General features: G+C 34.8%; 3 protein-coding genes and 1 pseudogene across 5 annotated transcripts; all 4 read right to left on the reverse strand.

Annotated features, from left to right (window-relative positions):
* Positions 1-362: 362 nt before the first annotated feature.
* Positions 363-3,360, reverse strand: LOC145579617 (cytochrome P450 81Q32-like). The gene is made up of 2 exons (XM_081636851.1): positions 1,638-3,360; positions 363-1,273 (listed from the first exon to the last, which is right to left on the reverse strand). The coding sequence occupies exons 1-2, from the start codon at positions 2,550-2,552 to the stop codon at positions 659-661; spliced, it is 1,530 nt and encodes a 509-aa protein (XP_081492977.1). The 5' UTR covers positions 2,553-3,360; the 3' UTR covers positions 363-658.
* Positions 3,361-4,417: 1,057 nt separating this feature from the next.
* Positions 4,418-11,812, reverse strand: LOC145579618 (uncharacterized). 2 transcript variants are annotated; one of them, XM_081636852.1, is made up of 10 exons: positions 11,675-11,812; positions 10,960-11,375; positions 9,681-9,925; positions 9,420-9,504; positions 9,107-9,292; positions 8,850-9,020; positions 8,575-8,769; positions 7,041-7,212; positions 6,374-6,545; positions 4,418-4,981 (listed from the first exon to the last, which is right to left on the reverse strand). In XM_081636852.1, exons 2-10 carry the CDS (start codon positions 11,317-11,319, stop codon positions 4,882-4,884), a joined length of 1,686 nt encoding a protein of 561 aa, XP_081492978.1. In that variant the 5' UTR covers positions 11,320-11,375; positions 11,675-11,812; the 3' UTR covers positions 4,418-4,881. The 2 variants fall into 2 exon arrangements, with proteins under 2 accessions (XP_081492978.1, XP_081492979.1); XM_081636853.1 differs by having other exon boundaries at positions 10,960-11,418; positions 11,675-11,803.
* Positions 11,813-13,506: 1,694 nt separating this feature from the next.
* LOC145579619 (rho GDP-dissociation inhibitor 1-like) lies at positions 13,507-16,127 on the reverse strand (annotated as a pseudogene). Its single transcript, XR_014099171.1, has 5 exons — positions 15,878-16,127; positions 15,641-15,707; positions 14,669-14,887; positions 14,456-14,580; positions 13,507-13,584 (listed from the first exon to the last, which is right to left on the reverse strand). The product of XR_014099171.1 is annotated as a rho GDP-dissociation inhibitor 1-like (transcript).
* Positions 16,128-17,234: 1,107 nt separating this feature from the next.
* On the reverse strand, positions 17,235-20,460 carry LOC145579620 (uncharacterized). Its single transcript, XM_081636854.1, has 3 exons — positions 20,273-20,460; positions 17,965-18,189; positions 17,235-17,867 (listed from the first exon to the last, which is right to left on the reverse strand). Exons 1-3 carry the CDS (start codon positions 20,426-20,428, stop codon positions 17,652-17,654), a joined length of 597 nt encoding a protein of 198 aa, XP_081492980.1. The 5' UTR covers positions 20,429-20,460; the 3' UTR covers positions 17,235-17,651.
* Between the last annotated feature and the right edge of the window lie 2,256 nt (positions 20,461-22,716).

Below are 22,716 nucleotides of genomic sequence, written 5' to 3' on the forward strand. Positions count from 1 at the left end.
TAGGCGTTTGAGCCTAGGACGTGCGAAAAATCTAGGCGTTTGCCGCGAATTCAGAAAATAAAAAAATTAAAAAAAAAAAAATTCTCCGCCAGCGACCGCTTGTCCTTAATTACTCGTCATTACCGCGGCTGTGTAGATCGTGAAATCGGAGGTAAGGAGTTGGTGGTTAAAAGAGGAGGAGGAGGAGGAGGTGGTGGTGGTGGTGGTGGTAGTGGTGGTTAGTATGAAGAGGTGGTAGTGGTGGGTAGTATGAAGAGGGGGTAATTTTTTTTATTAAAAAAGGGTAAATTTGTAATTTTAGTTTATTTTGCGGGCGTTAATTAGATATATGAGGGCGACGTTTATTTTTATTATGATTTATAAAATAATATGTATTATTTTCCTTCAATAATTGCCGAGTTAGGTTTCTTATACACATTAAAAATGAAGTAAATTACATGCTTTCAAACGCAATCTTAAACAAATTTATAATCAATAAAAAAAATAAAAAAAAAAGTACGTATTACTACTAAGAATACAAAGCTTAATCCATATTATTTAGGTAATTATTTAGGTAAATTCAAACAAAAAACTAAACCTACATAATAGGGTTTTTTTTAAAAAAAAAAAAAGAAACATACATGATAGTTTTTGTTATGCTTATTTCAAATAAAAAAGATCATAAAAACTTAATGATATTCAGACGAGTCTTGCACTTAGCTTTTAAAGGGTTAGATTTCCACATAGAGACTCCAACAGTTTCTTGCATATCAACTTCTTGTTCATTAATTCTTTCCCATTCAAAACATTGTATCAACGTCCCTAATGTTAATCCAATTATCCGCATTGCCAAATTCTCCCCTGGACAAGCCCTTCTTCCTGATCCGAAAGGTATATACTCGTATTTGATCCTATCGCCATTAACATTCTCGAACCTTTCAGGCTTGAATTTTCTTGGATCATTCCAAATATTTGGATCATTTTGTATAGCCCATATGTTCAAGGTAAGGAGAGTGCCACGTGGAACATGATAACCTCCCACGACACATTTGGACGAGGACTCACGAGGTGGTAGTATTGGAGCAGCAGGGTACATTCTAAGTGTCTCTTTTATGATGCAATGGAGGTAGGGAAGATGAGCCAGGTCGGATTCCTCGATCAAACGATGATTAGTTCCTATATGGTGATCTATCTCAATTTGTGCCTTGCGTAGAACTTCCGGATTGTTTAATAGCAATGATAATGCCCATTCCATTGCACTAGCTGATACTTCACTTCCCGCTAGTAACAAATCCTACCAAAAATAATGGATGAGAAATAGAAAATTATATTCAGTTTTCATTACGACACATTTTCTATAAAATTTAACTACCCTAATCTAGGGCATATAAAAATGAGCTAAGAATTCAAACATCTTAATTGAGCCATCTATTATAACTGTTAGGGGACCAACTCAACTAAAAATTAGGCTAATGATTGAGGTTAGAAATATGTTTTATACTCAATTAATATATTTCTTCTATAAAGGTACTGAGTTTTACTAAATAAATTGAAACTATTTTTATTAAACTGAACTTATTTTTACTGAACTAAAATTATTTTTTTACTGAATATTATTAATTTAAGGTGAAGTAAACAGGGTGTAAGAACTAATTTACCTGGACAAGACCTTTGATTATGTCATCATTAAAAAATGAAGGGTCTGAGTTATGTAGGTTAATCAAAACCTCAATCAAAGTTTTGTTTTTCCCACCACAATCAATCACTACTCCTTGACGTCTTTTTTCATCCACCAAATCTTGTAAAAACTTGTCAAGTTCCAAGAAAAGAGCCTTATACTTTTTCTCCTTACTAATATAATGGATCCCCAAATACTTCAAAAATGGGAAGAAATCCACAACACTTGTTGGTGCACCTGTTTCTATCAACTCCTTAACAACTTGTTGAAATCTCTTTGCTTCATTAGACACCACCGCCTCGCCGTAGATCCTCTTCCCGGCAACCATCCTCATCATGGCATTATTCGTAAGCTCGAAAAGCGCCTTTTTAATCTCCACTACCACCACTTCATCGCCACCCTTTTGACTTATAATTCTCTTGACTAGTGATCTCACTTCATCAGCTCGTATGTTAGCGAGTAAATGAAGGCGATGAGAAGACAAAATCTCGGTCGCAGCAATCTTACGGTGGTTACGCCATAGAGGGCCATACGGGGCCCACGACATGGTGGTGAAGTCATATCCTAGGATCTTGCCTGCCACGAGGCGGGGTCTGTTGGCGAAGCTGATGTCGTTGTGGAGAAGACAGTCCTCCACGGCTGAGGGGGAGGAGACGAGGAGGGCGCGGCGAGAACCGAACTGAAGGGTGATCACTGGACCGAGTTTTTGAGAGAGACTTGAAAAGGTGCGGTGAATGGAGTTGTGGTCTTTGACAAGGTGGAGGTGGCCTAAGATGGGTAAAGTAGGGAAAGGACTTGGTGGGTAGTTTTTCAATTTATGTAACAAAGTTTTAGTCACTATATATGGGACTACTACAAATATTGCTAAGTAGAGTAATATAGAGTTATGATCCATTTTGGTTTTTGTATGTCAAAAAAGCCTAAGTGTTATATATATATATATATATACTGTATAATTTAGTATTGTTGATTGAGGAAATAATTAAGTGTCAATTTGTTGAAAGTTTATGTAAAATCTATTTTGTTTTGAGCCGTGGGGAACAAGAATAACACACTAACACAGTAAAGCAGTTGATGACTTCCTTTTATTTTATTTTGTTTTGGTTTATCTTTTACTCACTCCGTATTTTATTATCTGCTTTATTTTTCTATGCACGGGATTTTAAGAAAAATAGCACAAAGTAAAAAAATATTAAAGAAGTAAGGTTAGTGGAAGAATAAAGTATGATAGTTGAAAAGAAGAGAATGTGGAAATATAATATAATAGTTGGGAATGCACTATGGAAAAAAATTAGGAAAATAAATGAAGTAATAATATACCGCCGAAAACAAAAAAAAAAGAAAAAAAAAGTAAAGCAAATAATAAAATACGGAGGGAGTAACATCATATAAAAAATAAATAAATAAATAAACTTTTATGATCTGATTTGATTTGAACTTATTTTTTCTAATCTGATCTGAACTTATTTTTTCTGAAATAATTAAAAATAAGGTGAACTAAACAAGGCCTTACTCCGAATCTAAAATGAAAATTATTTATAGATTTTATATTGTTAAAGGATCAATTTAACTTAAAGTTTAAAACTAATAATTGAAGCTCAAATATAATGTATACACTCTGTTTACTCACTCCGTTTTTAAATACTTAATCCACTTTCCATTTTCAACCGTTTTTAAATACTTGCTTAATTTTCTCATTTGAAAAGTTTTTACAATATTTAATTCATTTTTATCAACTAGTGGACCCAACATAAATCATTTATTATTAATTTCATATTCTCTCTTCCAATTCTCTCTTCCAATTCTCTCAACTACTCTTTCTTTTTACAATTTTTTATTTTTCCACCTACCCCACCACATCCATATTTTTATCTTCTCTCCAATTTCTACTAATGCTTCCTCTATTTTTTATTGGTTGACACATTCATTTAGACACGTTTGCCAACTCATACTTTTAAATATAAATATTTTTAGTTACGTATTAGCAAAATTGTACTCCCTCCGTTTTTAAATACTTGCTTCATTTCTCTATACGCGGAGTTTTAGGAGAAATAGTGGAAAGTGATAAAATATGGAGGTAGTGGGGTAGAGGAAGAATAAAAAATTGTAAAAAGCAAAATTAATTGAGAGAATTGGAGGAGAGAGAATATAAAAGTAATAAAATATGATTTATTTTGGGTCCACTAGTTAAAAGTATTGAATTAAATATTGTCAAAGTTTTCCAAATAAGGAAATGGAGAAATTATTTAAAAACAGCCCGAAAAAAAAAAAAAAAAAAAAAAGCAAGTATTTAAAAACGGAGGGAGTAATATTTTGATATTTGTAAAATAGACATTTGGATGAATCTAACAAGATCCCACATGACTATATATTTATCTAACACTAAATCACAAAATGAAATCAAGGTAAATTATGTAAATATTGCATAAAGTCAAAACATGTCGATTAAAAAAACAAAAGTAATAGTTCAGTACTATTATTTTATATTTCTTTTTCACCCATGATCTATTCATCTATTTCACTTTTTTTTTCTCTTTTGTTTTGTCTTTTTTAGTTTTCAAAACATAATTAGAAATATAACACTATCTCCATAAATTTTGTTTTGTAACATGATTTATAGCAAAAAGGTATTATTTGTGACACATAAAACCTTTCGTTGCGAATTAAAATGTAATAGAGGGACGAATAAATAAATATATATGAAGACACGAAGTACATAAAAATGACACCAGTAAACATGAATGATGTAAAAGGGCTTAAAAAATCTCAATTCACATTTCTTTTCTTTCTTCATCATTGCACTACTTTTTTCTTAGAAGGTGCACGGGCCAAAAGCTTTAATTCTGAGTATAGGATTCTAGGATGAGCAAGAGCAACACAAAATCAACTCTTCCTTACCTATGAAAGCTTATACAGTTGTATAAAGATTAAAAAAAAAAAAAAAAAAAAAAAAAAAAAAAAAAACCTAAATACAAATTCTTTCCTTGTAAAATGTTGCAGCTACCCTTTTTCAATTTCTGGAAGTATATTTCGTAGATACGGAACTAGTTTATGGGAAGTATATCATCATCATACTCTGTACAACCAGAGTAAACACCAAATTTGATGGCAACATTTCCAAGTTTGACAGATGATGACTCCGTTGTTAAGCTTGAGAACTAAATCACTAGTGGTGACATTTTAAACTGAGCCAGACAGGAAAAAGAAAAACAAAAACCAGGCTTTCAATGTTGCTGCTGTAGCTCATACACCTGAATGTATGCCTCTGAAAGAGCAACCATCTGAGGTAGTGTTTCTGATACATGCAAGTCCTGCACCTCATACCTGGGGTATTCACATATCCAAAAAGGCATTGAAGTGAGCCAGAAAGCATAGACTATACAGAAAGCATGAGACTATTTTAAACTGTACAATTGATGAAAGGAAAATAAGAAATACAACACAATACTACAGAGTAAACAAGAAACAAGGTGGAAAGGTCAAATACTGGAGGATTAACATACTCCGTCGAACTAGAATATACTCTCTCAGTCCCTTTTGTTTGCACCATTAGCTCATTTTTTGTGAGAGTTTTATGGGTTAAATGGTGCAAACAATAAGAGACGGAAGGAGTATAAGTTAGGGTCCAACAAGTAAAGAAAACACACCCTAAATAGAACATCTTTAAAAATATTTGAGTGCATAATTTTTATTTGGACACTACTTGCCCCCCCTCCCCGACCCACCCACTCAAAAGCAAACACGATTTGGAAGGTTGATGCTTGGAGTTTGCTAATATCAGTGTCTATATCATCACTTCATTTGGAGTATAAGTTAGGGTCCAACAAGTAAAGAAAACACAACCTAAATAGAACATCTTTAAAATATATTTGAGTGCAGAATTTTTATTTGGACAATAATTGCCCCCCTCCCCCACCCGCCCAAAAGCAAACATGATTTGGAAGGTTGTCTATAACAGTACTTCATTTCCTTGTCAAAGGGGAAAAAAATAATCATTATTGGAAGATAAACAAATAAAAAAGACACAATCTTTGAAGTAATTTGGCAGCCAAAGAAAAAAGCAAACACGTTTTTTGTGAAGTTGGGTTTAGGGTTATACATACTCAACCAATAAAGTTATTAATAATATACTCCGTATATACTAAACATCAACAATAACACGTGTCATCTCCTGGTGTGTCCTCAAATTATTTATTTTTGGTTGAATAAAATTCTATGCAAAAAACAGATCTTATGTACAAAAATAGTTCTCTAACCTTATACAATATAATTCCTTAAAATAAAAAAGATTTGACATATCTTTAACACTAATATCTGTCTAACTGACTCTTTAGTTATCTTTTCTGTTTCATTTCATTAAATACGCAACATATAAAGATAATAAATGCATTATAGTTGTATTTTATCTATATTATTTTTAATTAAAAAAATATATTTTTTTTTCTTGTATCTATTAATTGTAGTGAAATTACGTGCATGTCACGGGACTTAACCTAGTTATTATATTTATTATTATTATTATAGAGGTTATTAGACTTATTTCAAGAAGATAATGGTGAATTCTTAAACCTTGCTTATGCCTTATGAGAGATTAAGACAATGTGTTAATTATGTCAAATACAATGCCACTTAACAACTATAAACTTGTCCTAATATATAACAAAAGCATGTATAAGTAAAGACTAAAGAGGCACCAGGCTAATTCATATAAATTACCATTGTTCCTCTGACTTCCTTTGAACAAAGACTCTGTATGACCCTTCACTGGGCTTGCCATCATGGACAATATTTGCAATTAAATCGTATTTTGAACGCAATTTCTCATCATCTTTTGGTGTGGGCAGAGGGATATAATCCTTCAGCTCAAGGTTCTTCACAGGAAAATTAACTGCAAAGAAACATTTGTGCAGTAAGATTAGGGTAATGACTACTGACTTAGTGAGTCATATACATATCACACTACAAATGGGCACGGGCATCAAAAACCTTATTAACATGCTGATGTAGGCTCTGTACTCAATTATTTTTACACTCATTATGTCTAATAAGTTCAATTAAGATAAGGGCTAATAAAGTAAAACTCAGGTAAAGAAATCAGTCCCGTAATCTGATGGCTATAAATCCATAGTAGATTTCTAGTAGCTAAATTATGGTCAACATACCATTCAGCTAAATAAAATAAAAAAATAAAAAAGCAAGTGCACTTTGCCAAGCAGACTGACCAAGAGACACAGAATAAAGTAAATTTGTTTTTAATGAACCAACATACGGCAGAAGCATAAGGTTGACAATGAAGAAATTACCAAAACCCACCTTGTAACGACAACTAGTCCTATCATGCACTGATGCACACAAAAATTATAACACGAAGCACGAGACTTACCAAGGGTGGGATTCTTCTCAACAAAAAAGTTGTTTTTCGTAAATCGCCGCATGTGCATAATGATGTAAGGTGGCAATTTGGTTACACGATATCTCATCCTAGCTATTTGAGGACGCACAACTTCTGTTATGGTCTCACTGTCAAACTTCTTCAATATGTTGAAAAGTGGAACCTAAGAAGAGCATGTATAAGCCAAGTCCATCAGATTACCAAGAAAATAAAGAAGATAAAAAAAAATTAACATCGATGGTGAAGCCAGAAGACATGCATGCTGGATGCTCAACTAGAAAACAAGCAACCCCCCCCCCCCCCCCCCCCCAACACAAAAAAAAAAAAAAAAAAAAATGAAACACGCGCACAAAATCTTTGTACAGATTTTCCAATGTTACATTTTTTTAAAAATCAAGATATAAATATTGACGAGCACATTCAAATTATCTGTAAATTGTGATCTGTGCTTAAATACAATTCAGTAATGAGGATATAGCCAGCTTCATAGGAAGGCATAGCTGCTTCAACTGCTACCAAAACCTTAATTATCTACCCATCATAACCAGAAACCATATTCAAATGCTATGAGGTGTGACTATTGCAGAGACATCTAACCAGAAAATTCTCTCCCAGATTTATCTATTCAAAGTTAAAAACCTCAGGGCCTCAGGGGGGTGTTTGGCATTGTTGTAGGTTCGTTGTTTTCCATTTTTTCCTCTATAATAGAAAATGAAACCAAAAGTGGAAAAGAGAAAAAAATTTACAAGTGGTTTAGAGGAATGTGTTTTGTTTCACACTTTCACTAAACACATTACTTCATCTCTATCATCTGCAATCTTGACTCCTCTGAGTCCTCTCCTTTTCTCTCTAATCTGTATTAAGATTCTTCTCTATCTGCCTCTCGTTGTCGTCTCTTGGCATTGGTAGAGGACTAGAGGTGACTCATCAGCAAAACTGCCAAAGGGCTAACAGCCCTTCGAATTCAACCAAGACTCCAGATTTTGTCACCAGCAAGCAAAAGGATTAGCAGAAAGGGAAAAGTCATTGGAAAACAAATGTATTGTTCATTGCCTTACATCAAATATTCTCTCTTTTGTAGCTGCTGCTATAACAGCCCCAGAAGAATCAAAGGACACAATCTAAGGAATACATAAGAAAATTGGCAGAGAATAGTACCATTTTATACAGGCAAGTAATGGCATTGATGCAACATCGTACCTCCATTATGAGGTTCCTTTTTCAGCTAACAGCAAGAAATGATGTATGGCTACTTAGACACGTTTCAGGAAAGCAATGTCCTTATGATATGAATGGTTTCTACACAACAATGCGAAACAATTGAAACTACAGGTCGTAACATACTATGTTCAGAGGCAGGCAAATATAGGAAATTATACTCATTGCAACATGCAGATACCATTCACTCCCGGTTTCCCAAAACCTAAATACAGCTGCAGTACCTTAAGTGTGAATAAAATGATAAACTCAGAGTCCAAAAACACTCAGCAATCTGAAAATGAAAGAGCAACCAAACATTAAGTACCTGAGGAATAATATTTTTCTCCATAACATCTTTAAAAAGAGGCGGAGGCGGCAAATCAAGGCTAAGCATTAGAAATGGCATTTTGGAAGTTTCTCTGACAACATTAGGGTTTTCAGATCCACCAATTTGATCGTCGCCACCTTCTCTTCTCTCAGTACCTTTACTTTGCATTTCTTTCACAACTTCCAGTTCTCCCTGCAGTGCTAATCAATTTCAATGAGACACGAATACTAACATGTAACGATACCAAATATTTACATAGATGGAGACATTACCTGGAAGCACTGATGGATGATACTTGTGTTTTTCTTTGAGCTTTTTTTGAGATCTATGTGAAGGGTATTAAGGAGCCAAGTCACGAAATCAAGTGGGTCAGATTGTGCACCTATTCGAAACTTTTTGTTACTTGCTTTCATCACAGCTTGCAAAAATTCATGGGGACTCACCTGTAATGATTAAGTCAAATTTAACACTATATAGACTGGTGAAATATTAAATTTGCAACTGAAGTCAAACATAACCATGTTTATACCTGTCCCTTGAAATTTCTTGCATGCCAGATTTTACGAGTAAGCTCTCCAAAACGATGAACCAGGGGAGATCTAGAGTGTTGGTAGTTCTCTGGAATCAGGAAAAAATTCCTCAAGGGTGTAACACGCATAAGCGCTTGAATTGTAACATTAACAAAATCAGTCTCCTTAATGTTATTAAGTCCTACCTGAAAACAGAATAATTTCAAATGGTCATCCAATCTGCTGTAAAGCAGCGCGACGAATTATAATATTTCCACTTCGATGAAGAACAAGGCAAAGGTTTTTTTTTTTAAGTAAGTCACAGAAGCGTACCAATCCAGGCAGGTAATCAGAGCCATCAAGAGCTCTTGCCCACAGCTTGCTTCTATCTAGCTGTTCAACTTGTTCCCTGGCAAACCTGAATACCAGAAAGATCAGACAAAAAGTTGTTATCTTCTTTACATCACACCTTTGAGGTAATCTTAACTCTAAAAATTAAAGACATAAAACCATAACAGGTAGCGGCATAAAGGTTTAAGCATACAGCATATATTGATGTAAATATATGCGTAGGAGAAAAAAATGGAAACAAACCTGGGGTTTAAAACATGACGGATGTCGTCTAAAGATGGATCATTAATCTCATATCCATCAGGTAGGCAAAAAACCTTCTCAGTCTTTAAATTTATGAAGATATGATGTCCTGCCTCCAGGCTATGAGTGTATGCATGAGACTTGGGCCCTCTTCCTTGGTAATACTTACCGCACACCAGACATGCATATACATTCAAGTTCGTTAACGAGATTGAGCAAAATTTTTCAAAATCAAAATCTAAAGCCTGCAAGGAAGCAATGCACTAAATCAGAATCCCATATAATAATGATTAACTGAAAAGTACTTTAAATTAAAATATCAAAAATTAATTTCCGATTTTCTTTAGTGTTAAAATAGGTTTACAGACTACATATCTACAAATGATCACAATAACTCAACACAAACTGTTTGATGAACAGATGTTTTTACATCATCCAGTGAACAACCCCAACAGATGAAGGTATAAAACTATAAACAAGTTCATTAAAAGCTTCGCACCAAAGGGCTAGCTTCCTCTTCCACTATCAATAATTCAGCAGCACAAATTCCAACATTTAAAACCATTCTACTCCGTCTGTCAATGATTGTCACATCGTTTGAACTCCTCATGATTAAGAATATCACACAATTTCAATAAAAGATCCTTTATAGTTGGCCATCCTCACACTCTGAGCATCTTTCTACTTACGCAAGGTTAAGTAAGTGAATCCAATAGTAACTTTCGGAAAACTTTTGACCAACATCCCAAATTAGTAAACGTGAGTCATGTCAATACGGAGAATTATTATTTATAAATGGAGGGAGTACAAGTTTATACACCACAAAGCCATCCTAACATCAAAATTCTACAGAATCTAGTAATCTACACATACTGTGACCCACTTATAGCACACTCGTAGGAGAAGTTTAAATAACACTTGAGATTTAACAAAGCAGAGCACCCAGTGTCTCCCAAGACCAACCATCTATCCCATTACCCAGGGTGGATCAACCCCACCCTACCCAAACTTACCTATGCTCATTATTATCATACAGAAGCATCTAAATCCGAATAGAGGCCATTTTTTCAAATTCGCTCCGCCTTCTAATTCAGCATGCAATTACAATTTTACAAGTAATCAATTGCCAATAACTCAATCAAGAATCATTCTAACCACATTACAACTCCTTACTACAGATTCCAATAAACAGCAACAGTATCAAATACAAAAAGCTTCAAATAACATATCAAACAAACAATGAACAAAAAAATTGTATCAAATTCAAGTAATAGAGTACCTGTCTGTTAACAGTATCAAGGTAAGGGCAATCCCTCCTGACCTCAACGGCCCGATTGCGCTTGGCTTGATGAAAACCTAAATCCTCCTCATCTTCATCATCCTCAACATCATCAGCAACAACCCCATTCACACTGCCATTAAACTCCGCTTCCTCCTTGCCATTCCCCTCACCGGCACGCCTCCGAATCGCATCCCTCCTCCTCTCCTCTTCTTCCTCATCATCATCATCGTATGAAGCTAATGGAAGAAGCGGGTTCTCGAAAGCATGAGTTTTCGGCGAACCCGCCTCTTCTTCTTCCATCTTCTGCCTCTTTACCTCACTATCCTTCTCCTCTTCTCTTTCTCTCTTACTTCCCATTGTTAATTCTCAATACTGGGCTCTCAAATCAACGATAATTTGGGTAATCTTCAAACCTAAATGTGCAGTTTATACACCCAAAATTAGCTTCTTAGAACCCTAATTTTCCACAATAGAAGAAAACAAAGTAAAAATATTGAATAAACCCAGAAAACTTCAGCTAAAGAAAAACAAATTATCAAATTAAAGTTCCAGAAAGAAAAGCATTTAACACTTAATCAACAGGATCTTATGTAAAAATACAAAAATATCGGAAATTACAGAAAATACTTCATATGAGGGCAAAATTAAAAGAATAAATAAATATATAAATAAATAAATAATTTTACAAGAGCTTTGAAATTCTGGAAAATACCTGTGAAATTGAGAGGAAGTTTTTCGGTCGAACTTTGATTTGGATTTCAATTTCCAGAGCTAAGTTGGTACATGAAGAATTTAGACTGACCGAATAAAACTTGAAGGTCACCCAAGTACGAAGTAGAAGATATGTAGCCCAAAAATAATGAAATTTGGATTGCTAATTATAGTTATCCAATCTCCTTTAACCCAAATTATGTTTTTGGCTATGGTCCAATCCATAGGGTCATAACCCAAGGGTTAATAGTGTTTTTTAAGCCTCAAAAAGACGGTCCATAGACCATAGTCCAGAAAAGATTAATCGGGAAAAATGGTCAATCGTGAAATAAGAAACGTTTGTGGCTGAAAGGATTTTAATTGTTTGATTGTGCAAGTTTAATCTATGATTGAAAAACATTCAATATCTGATGTAATCGGGACCTATGAATAAATTAATTAAACTTTGTGTACTACATATAAAATTGCTACTAAGAATATTCATTTAAATTGGCAATAGTGTCTAAGTCGAGTTGTTATTTCTCTTGGCTGCCTTGTGAAATAGAGTAACGAGGTAAGTCATTTTTGCTAGTTGATCTCCTAATCAAATTTTCTTGATGATTCACGATTTAATATTTTTGTCTCTTTTCTCTATTGGATCCTTTTAGATAATGTATTACAAGAAGCTTCATAGATCGAATGATTTTTTTACCATATTTCCATCGTACTTCATAAATTCTTACAATTATCTTCAAGATATCGACCCTTATATTGATAGTAAATTTTCTTAGTTCCTTTTCAAAGATAAATTAGTATACAGTATTCTGAGAAGACCTTCTTTATTTTCTACGTGTATCTTACCTTTTCAAAAAAAAATCCAATTAATATTTAAATTCAAATAATGGTAGAGTACACTATACAAACGAAGTATTTGATTCCTCAATCAGATTATATATGGTTAAAGAAAACCTCATCACGTCCCATAATAACATACTATGTACTTCAGAAAATGGACTTTTGATCCACACAATGTGTTACACATATTACTCTTGGTCCCTTCCAAAGTTCCAATACAATATGCCATTAAGCCCATTATAGAAAGTGACTTCTACATGTGGAGTATGGAGAGCAATTCCTACATGCCAAAGCTTAGCTTTATACTGTGCTTGGTAGAATAATGCATAGGATTCCATGACATTATTAGAATAGGGCACCCTTTTGAAAAATGTTTGGAAGACATGGTAGTTATAACGACCAACAGCAAAAAGAGGCACCAATGATCAACAAGAAATAGACAAACATAAGAAAAGAACGCTTCTAAAAAGAAAAAGTTAACATAAGTAGCTTATATAAAAGCCCTTGGTACAAATATAGTAAAGCACTGCTCAAACAATTCTGAGGCTGATAACTTTAAGTAGACTAGAAAGATCATACATGGATCAGAATTACAGGAATCCGGGATTGTTCAGACTGCATAGAAGGGTAGTTTCGAGTTAAAATATGTAAGACGGAACTTTTCAGACCTTCTAACGATTTACTAAGAGTTTCTCAACATACAGTTAATAAAAATGCTCCAAAAACAACAGAAATGTGTTATTGACAGTTTAACTAACAACTTCAACACAATGTGAACCTTTACACTGTAAGTTCCATACATGGAGACATTGCTGAAGAAAAAAGAAATTAAAAGTGGAGCAAAGTCTAGGTCAAGTGATCAGGAAAGGTTGTTGATTTAAAGCTGCCTTTTAGTTGATCTCTTCTTTCCAACTGCTTGAGTAACATACAAGAAAGACTTGAAGATCGCCAACCAGCAAGAACCAATGGGCAGTGTCACCACGAAAAATAGATGTTTAGCTCAGGGTTTTACCAATCCTTTCGGATGTCAAATGTGTAGTTGATCTCCAAATAGCATTTGTTGTCATCATCAACAAACTGTCAAGAAAATGAAATAAAATATTTAAATGATCATAAACTCATGCTCAAGATTTTTTGAACAAGTGCAAGATCAGTATAGTATGGCATTTTTGAAATTTGAAATGAAAACATAAGAGTAACTACAATAATTGACAACTATGACACTTTTGCATGCTATTGAAGAAAATGTCAGCCAAATCTAAATTCCATGGTCCGTCAGTTTAATACAGGGTCCAGGTTGCAGATGTGGTCTGACAAAAAAGAATAGCAACTGCATATTTGAATTAACACATGAATTCAATTGTTTCACAACATTTTTTTGGCCTAATATAAAATATGCAATTAGGTATGATGTACCCATAACCTGATTGTGACAAAAAATGACCATTACTCCCTATCTCACCCTCAAAAAAAAGACGGAAGGAAATTTCCATTTAGGTTGATGCCTGGAAATGAATTACCAAGGTGTTTCCATGAACGAGGCAACATCAAATTGGCCGAATCATGTATACCCTCCGTTCCAAAGCTATGTTAACATTGCTTGAGGGCACTTAGGTTAAGGCTAGTAAAAAGATTCAAAGAAAAGTTGATGGATAGATATAAGTAGTAATTGTTTACTGATTAGCTGGTAAAGTTTCTAATGGTCACTCGAGAGAGTCAAGACATTGGGAATCCTGTCTACTTCATAGACTTCTATGCTATTTATCATGGATGTAAAGATTTTGGCTTAAAATGAATCTAATAACCAAGTTTATATAGTGTATTTAACCAAGTATGATCTCTGTCACGTTGGCCATCCTCTAATCTCTAACCAACTGATGATTCTACAATACTCGTATTAAGTATTGTAGTTAAATGACAGCCTAAGAGGGGGATGTTTGATACTCACCCTTGTCCTAGCTGTATATGATCCTCTAGCAAAAATTCCTGATGGGGTGGTCTCCTCTGGCATTTCATGCTTATATGGCTCTGCTTGAGGGCTAAATGTTCCGAGCATTTCTTTCGTGCTATCAACTGTTGAAAAATAGCACAGTTTCAGGTAAAAGGGACCAAAGAATCCAGTTAGTCCACTAAAATAACATCAAAAACTTAATATATCTACCTTTAACTCCAGTTTTCCAAACAGCATTGGTGTACTTGAGGCCTGAAACTATGTTATGGTTGACCTGAAAAGCAAACTGAAGGCTGTAGCGGCTTCCTTCTTTCAATGTAAACCAGTTGCCCTTCACCTTTCCATTTTCTGGAATCTGAAGCAAAATATCATCTCTACCAGGAGATTTTATCGCGAGGCTCAAAATTTTAACCTCTGGGTTAAGAGTTTCTGCAATATTTAGTGATCATCAAGAAATCAGATGGAGCAGTATGTAAGAAAAACAGCCAGTTTCTACTAAAGAAAAATAGTAAACTTCGAACTCATACTCCCTTTTCTTTTGACATGGAAAGAAAACCTAACTCGTCCTTATGGATTATACTAAAAAAAAACAGATTATTAGGCTCAAACTACGCAGGTACATCGTACTCCTATAAAGGCTATAGTTACAAAATCAGCAATTTAAAAATGATGATTATAACTACAGGCAGAGCTTACAACCAAAAAACTAATTGAACAGCTTATTTCAACAGAGTTATTGTTGTACAATGTATTTCTCCAACAAAATTTACCTTAAATCAATATCATGGAATTCTTCTCACATTGAAATTGTATCAATGTATATGTTCAAGTTTCAACATAAATGAACTCTAGTAGGTGTTCATGATTTAGATAGACCCATGTTCTACAACTCTTTAGGATTTTGAAGGTTCCAAAGATCATGACTCATGAGCATGTGCAATTACCCTAGTAACGAGATATACAAGGGAATAATGAAGAATTCGAGTAACGTACGTAGTGGAAGAACATCATTGCGAGTGGCAAAATGTGAAAAAGTTGAATCAAAGAATTATCATACTTAGATCCCAAACTAAAGTTTTTTGTATATAATTAACTAAGGTTTAAGTGTTTAACTATAACATAACAATCTAGAGACTCATATAGTCATATATGAAACACATATATAAAAGGTAAAATCATTACCTCCAATTGCATTAATGTCCACAATGCCAAGAAGTTGCTCCTTCCATTTCCTCAAACTTTCATCATCCTAAAGCCATGAGCACAAGACAGATACAAAATAATCACACAAACAATAAAACTTTGTTGCTACTACCTCCGTCAGAATTAATTGTCGCGATACGAGTTTAGATTACACTGTTCAACGTGACAACTAATTCCAACGGCCTTAGGAAAGACTAAACAGAAAACAGGAAAAACCTTGTCTTTCTCCAACTGGTCTTTCAATGAGCATTGTGGACCCAAATCAATCTTACTCTCAGCATCATCATCATCTTCATCATCCTCAATAGTAAGAACAGAATCTTCACTTAATTTCCTAGTTAGTTTCTCCTTGTTAGGCTCATTAACACTAACACCCTCTTCCTTTTCTTTGACCATTCAGAACATCAGTTGAATCACCAGAAATTTCTTGCTTATTTTCATCAAAACCCATGATTTTTAGAGTTTCAAAACCACCAAAATTCTCAGAAAACCAGATTTAAATACAAGAGAAAACCTTTAAAAAAAAAAAACAAAAAAAAAAAAAAAACAAACTTTTTTTTGAATTTTAAGGCTCCCCCAACCAACCCCTACAATTGAAAGGAACCCAATAAAATGGAGGGTATGTGTGACAAATAAGGGAGCAAAAAAAATCACCAAATCTAAATCAAAGTAAATACTTTTTAAACATATTTTACTTGGGTTTTTAATGGTAATATTAAATAAACACAGAAAGAGTGTGACCAAGGTCAAAGAATCCTAGAAAAAGATGCAGCAAATTGCAAAATAACAAAAATGGAGAAAAACCCAAGAAGGATAAGCCTAGGGGAAAGTAGAGACACCAAGAAAGGAATGAAAACAGAGGAGAGAGAAAGTTAGAAAGTGCAAAAAAGGTTGGAATTAGTCATGTGGTGATCCGAAATTCAGGAATAAATATGAGAGAAGATAGTGCAGGAGAAGATCATGCAGGCCACTTTTAAAGCAGGACAATTCCTTTTTTTTTTTAATCTTAACAACTCTATTCACTTTACATGTTACTCCTAATCTTCAAGTCTTCTAATTAGATTTATGATCAAATCTTCAAGGTTTCCAATTTTAATGTACTATGTAATGTAAATATGTTATCTTTTCCTAATTCCAAAAATTTAAAACGCTCGTAAATAGTGAGATATGTCGAGAATATAAAGGTAAGATTTTTACTATTATCGGAGATCAACTTATCATTGCTCCTATAACCAACAGTCTAACAAAACTGTTACAAAGAAGAGGAATAATTTAACTCTGAACTAGTTTTATTTTGGTGCTTCATGTTAGATGACTAAACACTTTGACAGTCAGTATTTGTATACACCCGTCTTATACAAGAATTTGTAGTTCTGTTGTTGCAGCTCATTAAGCTTAATGGTTGACTTAATAATTTGCAATGATTAATAACAAGATAACCGGAGGTAGGTGGCATATCCCCTCAAGTGAGCGGTATGTACGGCAAACAAGCCTTTATTCCCCCATGAACAATTAAGAGAACCCCACAGACCTAATCAATGCACAACTAACTACATACAGATCATTATGATGATTGGTGAAAGGAAAATAGAAGTATAACTTCATACTTTTTTATTTCTCTTGTTGTACCTAAAAGGAAATATAATCTTATATCAATCACGACTCTCTATCCTGATTGGAAAAAAAACTTGGTTTACGCACTAGTTAGATTAACATTCTCACAAGAGCGTGCCAAATTGAATTTTAGAGTAGGAAAATCAGTTCTTATGACTCGAGCATAATGAATACATAGAGTATATCTCAAACAATTTGGCATTATCCCTGTAATAGAATTGTGTCAATAAAATGAAGGGTCCAAAATATCCTATAAGGGCTATAACCAAAAATGTCATGTATATATGCAATACAGACACTTCATGCCAAGCAAGATTACATACGCACCGAAATGGCTCTAGACATCTACTTGCTCTCCCATTGAAAGTTAGAATTGTTAATCAGGTCCCCATTTCTTCATAATTCTCTCTTTAGCACTACTTTGGGCTGCCTCCAGTTTCATTTCTTCAAACTGTGCATCATTGCCCGTAAATGATCTTCCAGTTATCATTGATGTAACGTAAGTGAAGCCGTTTTTTATACTTCGCAAGGCAAACAGAAGGGGATTGATGATTACAGCCAGCAGCAGGTCTCCTTTGGCAGCTACAAGGTACTGTACAATGCAGTCCACAAAGGTGGAAAAACATAAGAAAGGAAGAACGCGAGGAAGAGATGGTTGAACTGTAATCAAGGAAAAATAAATTTTATACCAAAACAAGAAGACCCAATATAGCAAGACAAGCTTGTTGTGCTTCTTGCCAAAAGTTATCATCATTAGACCAGCCAAATCGCCCACCCCAACCAAACCACCCTCCACCACCAGCATTACCTCCTCCTCCGCCAACTTCTTCTCTCTTCTTAATTTCTTGGTCCCATTTTTCGAATTTCTCCTTGTTTCCACCAAGTGCACTTTCTAAGGCTTTCCTAGCTTGCTCCTGCAAAAAGCCAAGTCAATGCTATTAGATTGCCTGCATACACAATCACAAATACTTAAAAGATGCAGGGTATGGCACTAGAATCTTGATAGGCATAAAAATGTAAAATTTGATAGATGCCATATATACTGCAGGGAGAGATTGGATCCTCCAAGAGCATATGCCAAAAGATGTTTTGCCATGAAAGGACAGTACTCTACTGTAAGATAACCCTAGAAAGTTCCATACTACAGATAACTAGAAGTTTTCTTTATGTAGCTTTGATACGAAAATAGAATACATTATCAGTGGAAAAAACAAGTACACATATAGGAGGGAAGCTGTCTTCTAATCAGGAAACTAAAATACAAATTATGCCTATTTTTTAACGTATCCAATCAGACAACTCATAACCTTAGCCCATGGTGATTTTGGATAAGCTTATTAGTATACTTCTCATATGTAGAGAAAATGAGCTTAAGCAACAACAATGAGATCAACTAACTGCTACTTTGTACGTAGATAGCAGCATATCTAATACATGTATATACACGAGTAATATGAAGTAGTAGACAGCCCATAACAGAGTGTCAAACAACCAACTACAAGTAAAAAGAATATGAACAATCTGAACATATAAAGATGTAATCAATGAATCAATCATGAGATGCATGCCTGAGAATGCTGACACAAGTCACTTTTAGAAAGCCTCCATATTTGTACTATAATTCATTCTAAAAAGGTGTGTTACTTAGAAATTACCAAGCAACATGTCAAATCTTAATAGAGGGTCAACTCTAACAACAGAAAATTCTTGTTGCAATTGCGATTCAACCCAATATGGGCAACACCTAATGTATGTTAGACTGTTAGAGCCCTGGAGGAAATTTAGGGCAATGTTTCCGTGTGAAATGCACTTTGACACTGCCTTAAATTTATTATGGATAGTAAGAAAATTAACTATTGTCACTAAAGCCTATTGAGGGATTTTCTCCATGCTTTTCTTGTTCCACATGGGACCACATCAATGGAAACTTTCACAGTATGCTGCACATCTACAGACTAGGCTCTAGGCTCAACAATTTTAGAGCTTCTAAGTACTGATCCAGTGTCGTTTCACAGGAGGGGAAGAAGGGGAAAAGGATACTGTTAAAAAAAAAAAAAAAAAAAAAAAAAAAAAAAAAAGCATTTGCTTGGAGGAATTCAGCCACCAAGTCCAGTTCTTTGGTATCCAAAGTATATATAGTAATGAATAAAGGCTACACTTCTGTGATGGTCATCACCGCCAGCTAGTTGGATAGGTTATATATTAAGGTACCGATAAAGAGCTGGTGTGTAATTTCATCCAAACTCTCCCACTTCCACTAACAAATATATATATCTTTTTGTTAATTAATTTTCACTCATACACACACCTATAGTTGAGCCAAATTGAAATTTGATCATGAAAAATGCATACTCGAGTGAACCACGGATATTCATGAGGGAGATTCCAATCAAACTATCTCCCTCAAACAAGTCATCCACAAATGGATAGCGCGCTAGTACAGGCTTATAGCATCCTTCACTTACACAGTTACAGTAGTTAGTACACAGGACAAAGGCAGTTACAACCTTAGACGAAAACAAGTTTTCACCTTTCGGCCACACCAACCAGGCAGTAATTATGTATTTACATCAATCTATTTAGTAGGGTTTCTATAGACATTGATTAGAGGAGCTTGCAAATTCACTATATGCTACTGCAAGTCAGGTCAATATCATAATATTATCAATTAAGCATCATAGAGAAAAATCAAATAAATATGTAATAACTAACTCTTAGATATCGAAGTAAAACACATACTGTACTTCGTAATTATCTCCCAGAAAATTCAGAAAAATTCTTGACCCCAAAATCCAATTGCAAGAAAATCAGCCAAATTCTATCATTATATCAAGGTATAGCAAAATCCCATTTCAAAATACAACCACTGTATTGAGAATATCAAGGTATAACAATTATTTTCAGCATAGCATATAGATTCAACAATTTGCCCAGACAATAATATCTCAAAACAACACAAAATCAACAGCAAAAAAAGGGGAAGAAAATATAGTTTACCTGCTTTCGATTATCTGAGAAAAGGCAAGAAAATCTGCCATTACAGCGTAATTGAAGACTCAAAGCAGCAAAATTTTGATGGCGAGATGAGGAAATTAGAGAAGATAAAGCTGGGGTTTTACTGGGAAGAAGGCTAAGGTTTAAAAGTTGGGTCATTTTGGCTTTCTTTTCATTTCTCCCCCTTTGGACAATACTCACTTTGTAGGTTTCTTGTTCAAGTGGGTGGGTGAGTCCTTGGCTCTTAGCTTCATGCTTGGTGTTGATTGAGTGATCCAATTCGATTGTGAATGTAACCATGTAAGGATGACACTTGGTCGGGTTGGCTCATAGAATGGTATGTGCATTATTGTGTTTGTCGTCTTGTCGGATTGTGAAAAGGTTTGTCGTCTTGTCGGGTTATGATTAGCTTTGGGCCATATTTTTTTGAAAAAATACGACAAGACATGACTCAACATGACAAAGGTTCTGTTCTTTTGAGCTTCTGGGCAGAACAAAGGAGAACAAGACGTAGGAGAGCAGAGCAGCTGTGCTAATATATTAATTGTAGTGTATGCATAAATAGCATTGCATACGCCAATATGTGGACTTAGATCGGATCTAAGCCATCCTTTTGAATATTTTGGCATGATAGTTAGTGGGCACAATGGCACATAGACCAAATTTAGTCATGTCCAAGGCACAACATACATAACACATCAAGCAATTTACTTCATGAAAGACGTGTTTAATAAGTAAATGTTGCAAAAATCTATAAACAAATTGATGTCTTTAAAACAATGTGTGAACTTTAACGAGTTTTTGTTTTTTTTTTTTTTTTTTTTTGTGTGTGTGTGTGTGTTTAAAGAGCCACAAGAGCGGGTGAGAATCGATCCCAAGATCTACTAGAATCGGGAGGGAAGCTCTAACCACTTAAGCAATCTCGGGATCTAGTAGGCCCCAAAAATGGAAAAAAGGTGGTAATTGGAAAAATGGGAAAAGTTGTCCAAACACTCCCGGAAGATGAGGAAAAGGTTGGGAATGATGGGGGGATGGGTTTTTGACACTTTGGTACATCCCATATTAGTATATTACCCTTATTGAGTGTTTTTCGAGGTTTGGTTGTTTTGGATCGGGAATGGTGGTAATACTAGCATAGTTACATTCTTTTTCATTACTATTGTCAAGTCACATCACATCACTATTATGGTCATATGACACCAATATATGACATTATTGTACTTTTATGACATCACTATTGTCAAATCATTAAATTATAACATCATTATATTTCAAAATTTCTCCATCATCAAAATGGGAACAAAACTCATTCTTGGTACTTTATAGACATCTTTATAGGTGTCTTATGGTTTCAAACCATGTTATATGACACCAAGAGTCATCCCACACATTCAGTTTATTTTTTGGAAAAATGTCAAAAATTGACCCGAAATCGTGTATTATAACCTTTAATTTTGGACAATTTTTCACTTTTTTGGACCCAAAAACATATTTTGCCGAGATGCTTTCCATGTACACTAGTACACCTTGGGAGTCCATATGGGTGGGTAAAACTATCCAATATGCCTTTAATCTGTCAATTTACCCTTTTACAACTTGCACCAATTTCATAAACTCAAGGCCACCATGGACATTTATGACACCATATAATGATCATATATGGTTCCAAACGACATTATATGACCCCGGAATATATTCCCTGGTATCTCGAGACACACGGGGCCCCTAAACCTTCGAAATTGCCTAAAAAGCGTGAATTATATATAGCCTTCCATTTTGAAAATTTATGACTTTTCTATTACCCGGAAGCAAAAATAGCCGAGAAGCTTCTTTAGATGCTTTCAGGAGTCCAATTGGGTGGGTGGAACCATCCAATTTGCCTTTAAGCATCCAATTTCCCCGTTTTCGTACACGCCTCTTGTATTGGCTATAAGCTTTCACAGGGCCTTTATGTAGCCGACTAATGGTCGCATATGGGTCCAAACAACATTATATGACCCCAGGATGCATGCCGTAGACTTTCGTGAATTTCTGACACTGGGTCTCGACACCTTATAAATTGCTCCGGTATCATGTAGTATAACTTTCAAATTTGGGTTTCGTACATCATTTTTTCACTCAGTGAGATTATGCATCTAAGTACTTCCATGGGTTACTAAAGGGCCTTGGGAGACATGAATAGTGTCTTTAACCATCTCACTTATCCTTAATCATCATGTCTTAAGCTAAAGACGACATACCCTCAAATGACTATTTTTTTGCCTTGCCCTTGGGCGCACATGCTTTGTGCACATGCGGCAAGCCCCTTTGCATCGTCCGACACCCCAACACATAGGCTTTGTGTCTTGTCTACATCTCATACTTAGCATTTTTTGGCATATAACATGCACCGCTAACCTCGTTTCAAAATATAGGTGTTTTTTAGGGAATAGGGTGGGGGGAGGGAT

This window comes from Chenopodium album, chromosome 14 (genome assembly GCF_948465745.1).
Source record: "Chenopodium album chromosome 14, dcCheAlbu1.1, whole genome shotgun sequence".
NCBI classification, from domain to species: domain Eukaryota; kingdom Viridiplantae; phylum Streptophyta; class Magnoliopsida; order Caryophyllales; family Amaranthaceae; genus Chenopodium; species Chenopodium album.

Excerpts from the sequence above, each read along its gene's own strand:
- LOC145579617 (XM_081636851.1), bottom strand. The coding sequence starts at position 2,552 with ATGGATCATAACTCTATATTACTCTACTTAGCAATATTTGTAGTAGTC. Across the intron at positions 1,274-1,637 it reads TAATCAAAGGTCTTGTCCAG|GATTTGTTACTAGCGGGAAG; the intron begins GTAAATTAGTTC and ends TATTTTTGGTAG.
- LOC145579618 (XM_081636852.1), bottom strand. The coding sequence starts at position 11,319 with ATGGGAAGTAAGAGAGAAAGAGAAGAGGAGAAGGATAGTGAGGTAAAG. Across the intron at positions 8,770-8,849 it reads TCATCCATCAGTGCTTCCAG|GGAGAACTGGAAGTTGTGAA; the intron begins GTAATGTCTCCA and ends TTAGCACTGCAG. Across the intron at positions 7,213-8,574 it reads AGAAAAATATTATTCCTCAG|GTTCCACTTTTCAACATATT; the intron begins GTACTTAATGTT and ends TGCTCTTCTTAG.
- LOC145579620 (XM_081636854.1), bottom strand. The coding sequence starts at position 20,428 with ATGACCCAACTTTTAAACCTTAGCCTTCTTCCCAGTAAAACCCCAGCT. Across the intron at positions 18,190-20,272 it reads TCTCAGATAATCGAAAGCAG|GAGCAAGCTAGGAAAGCCTT; the intron begins GTAAACTATATT and ends GGCTTTTTGCAG. Across the intron at positions 17,868-17,964 it reads TATTGGGTCTTCTTGTTTTG|TACCTTGTAGCTGCCAAAGG; the intron begins GTATAAAATTTA and ends TGCATTGTACAG.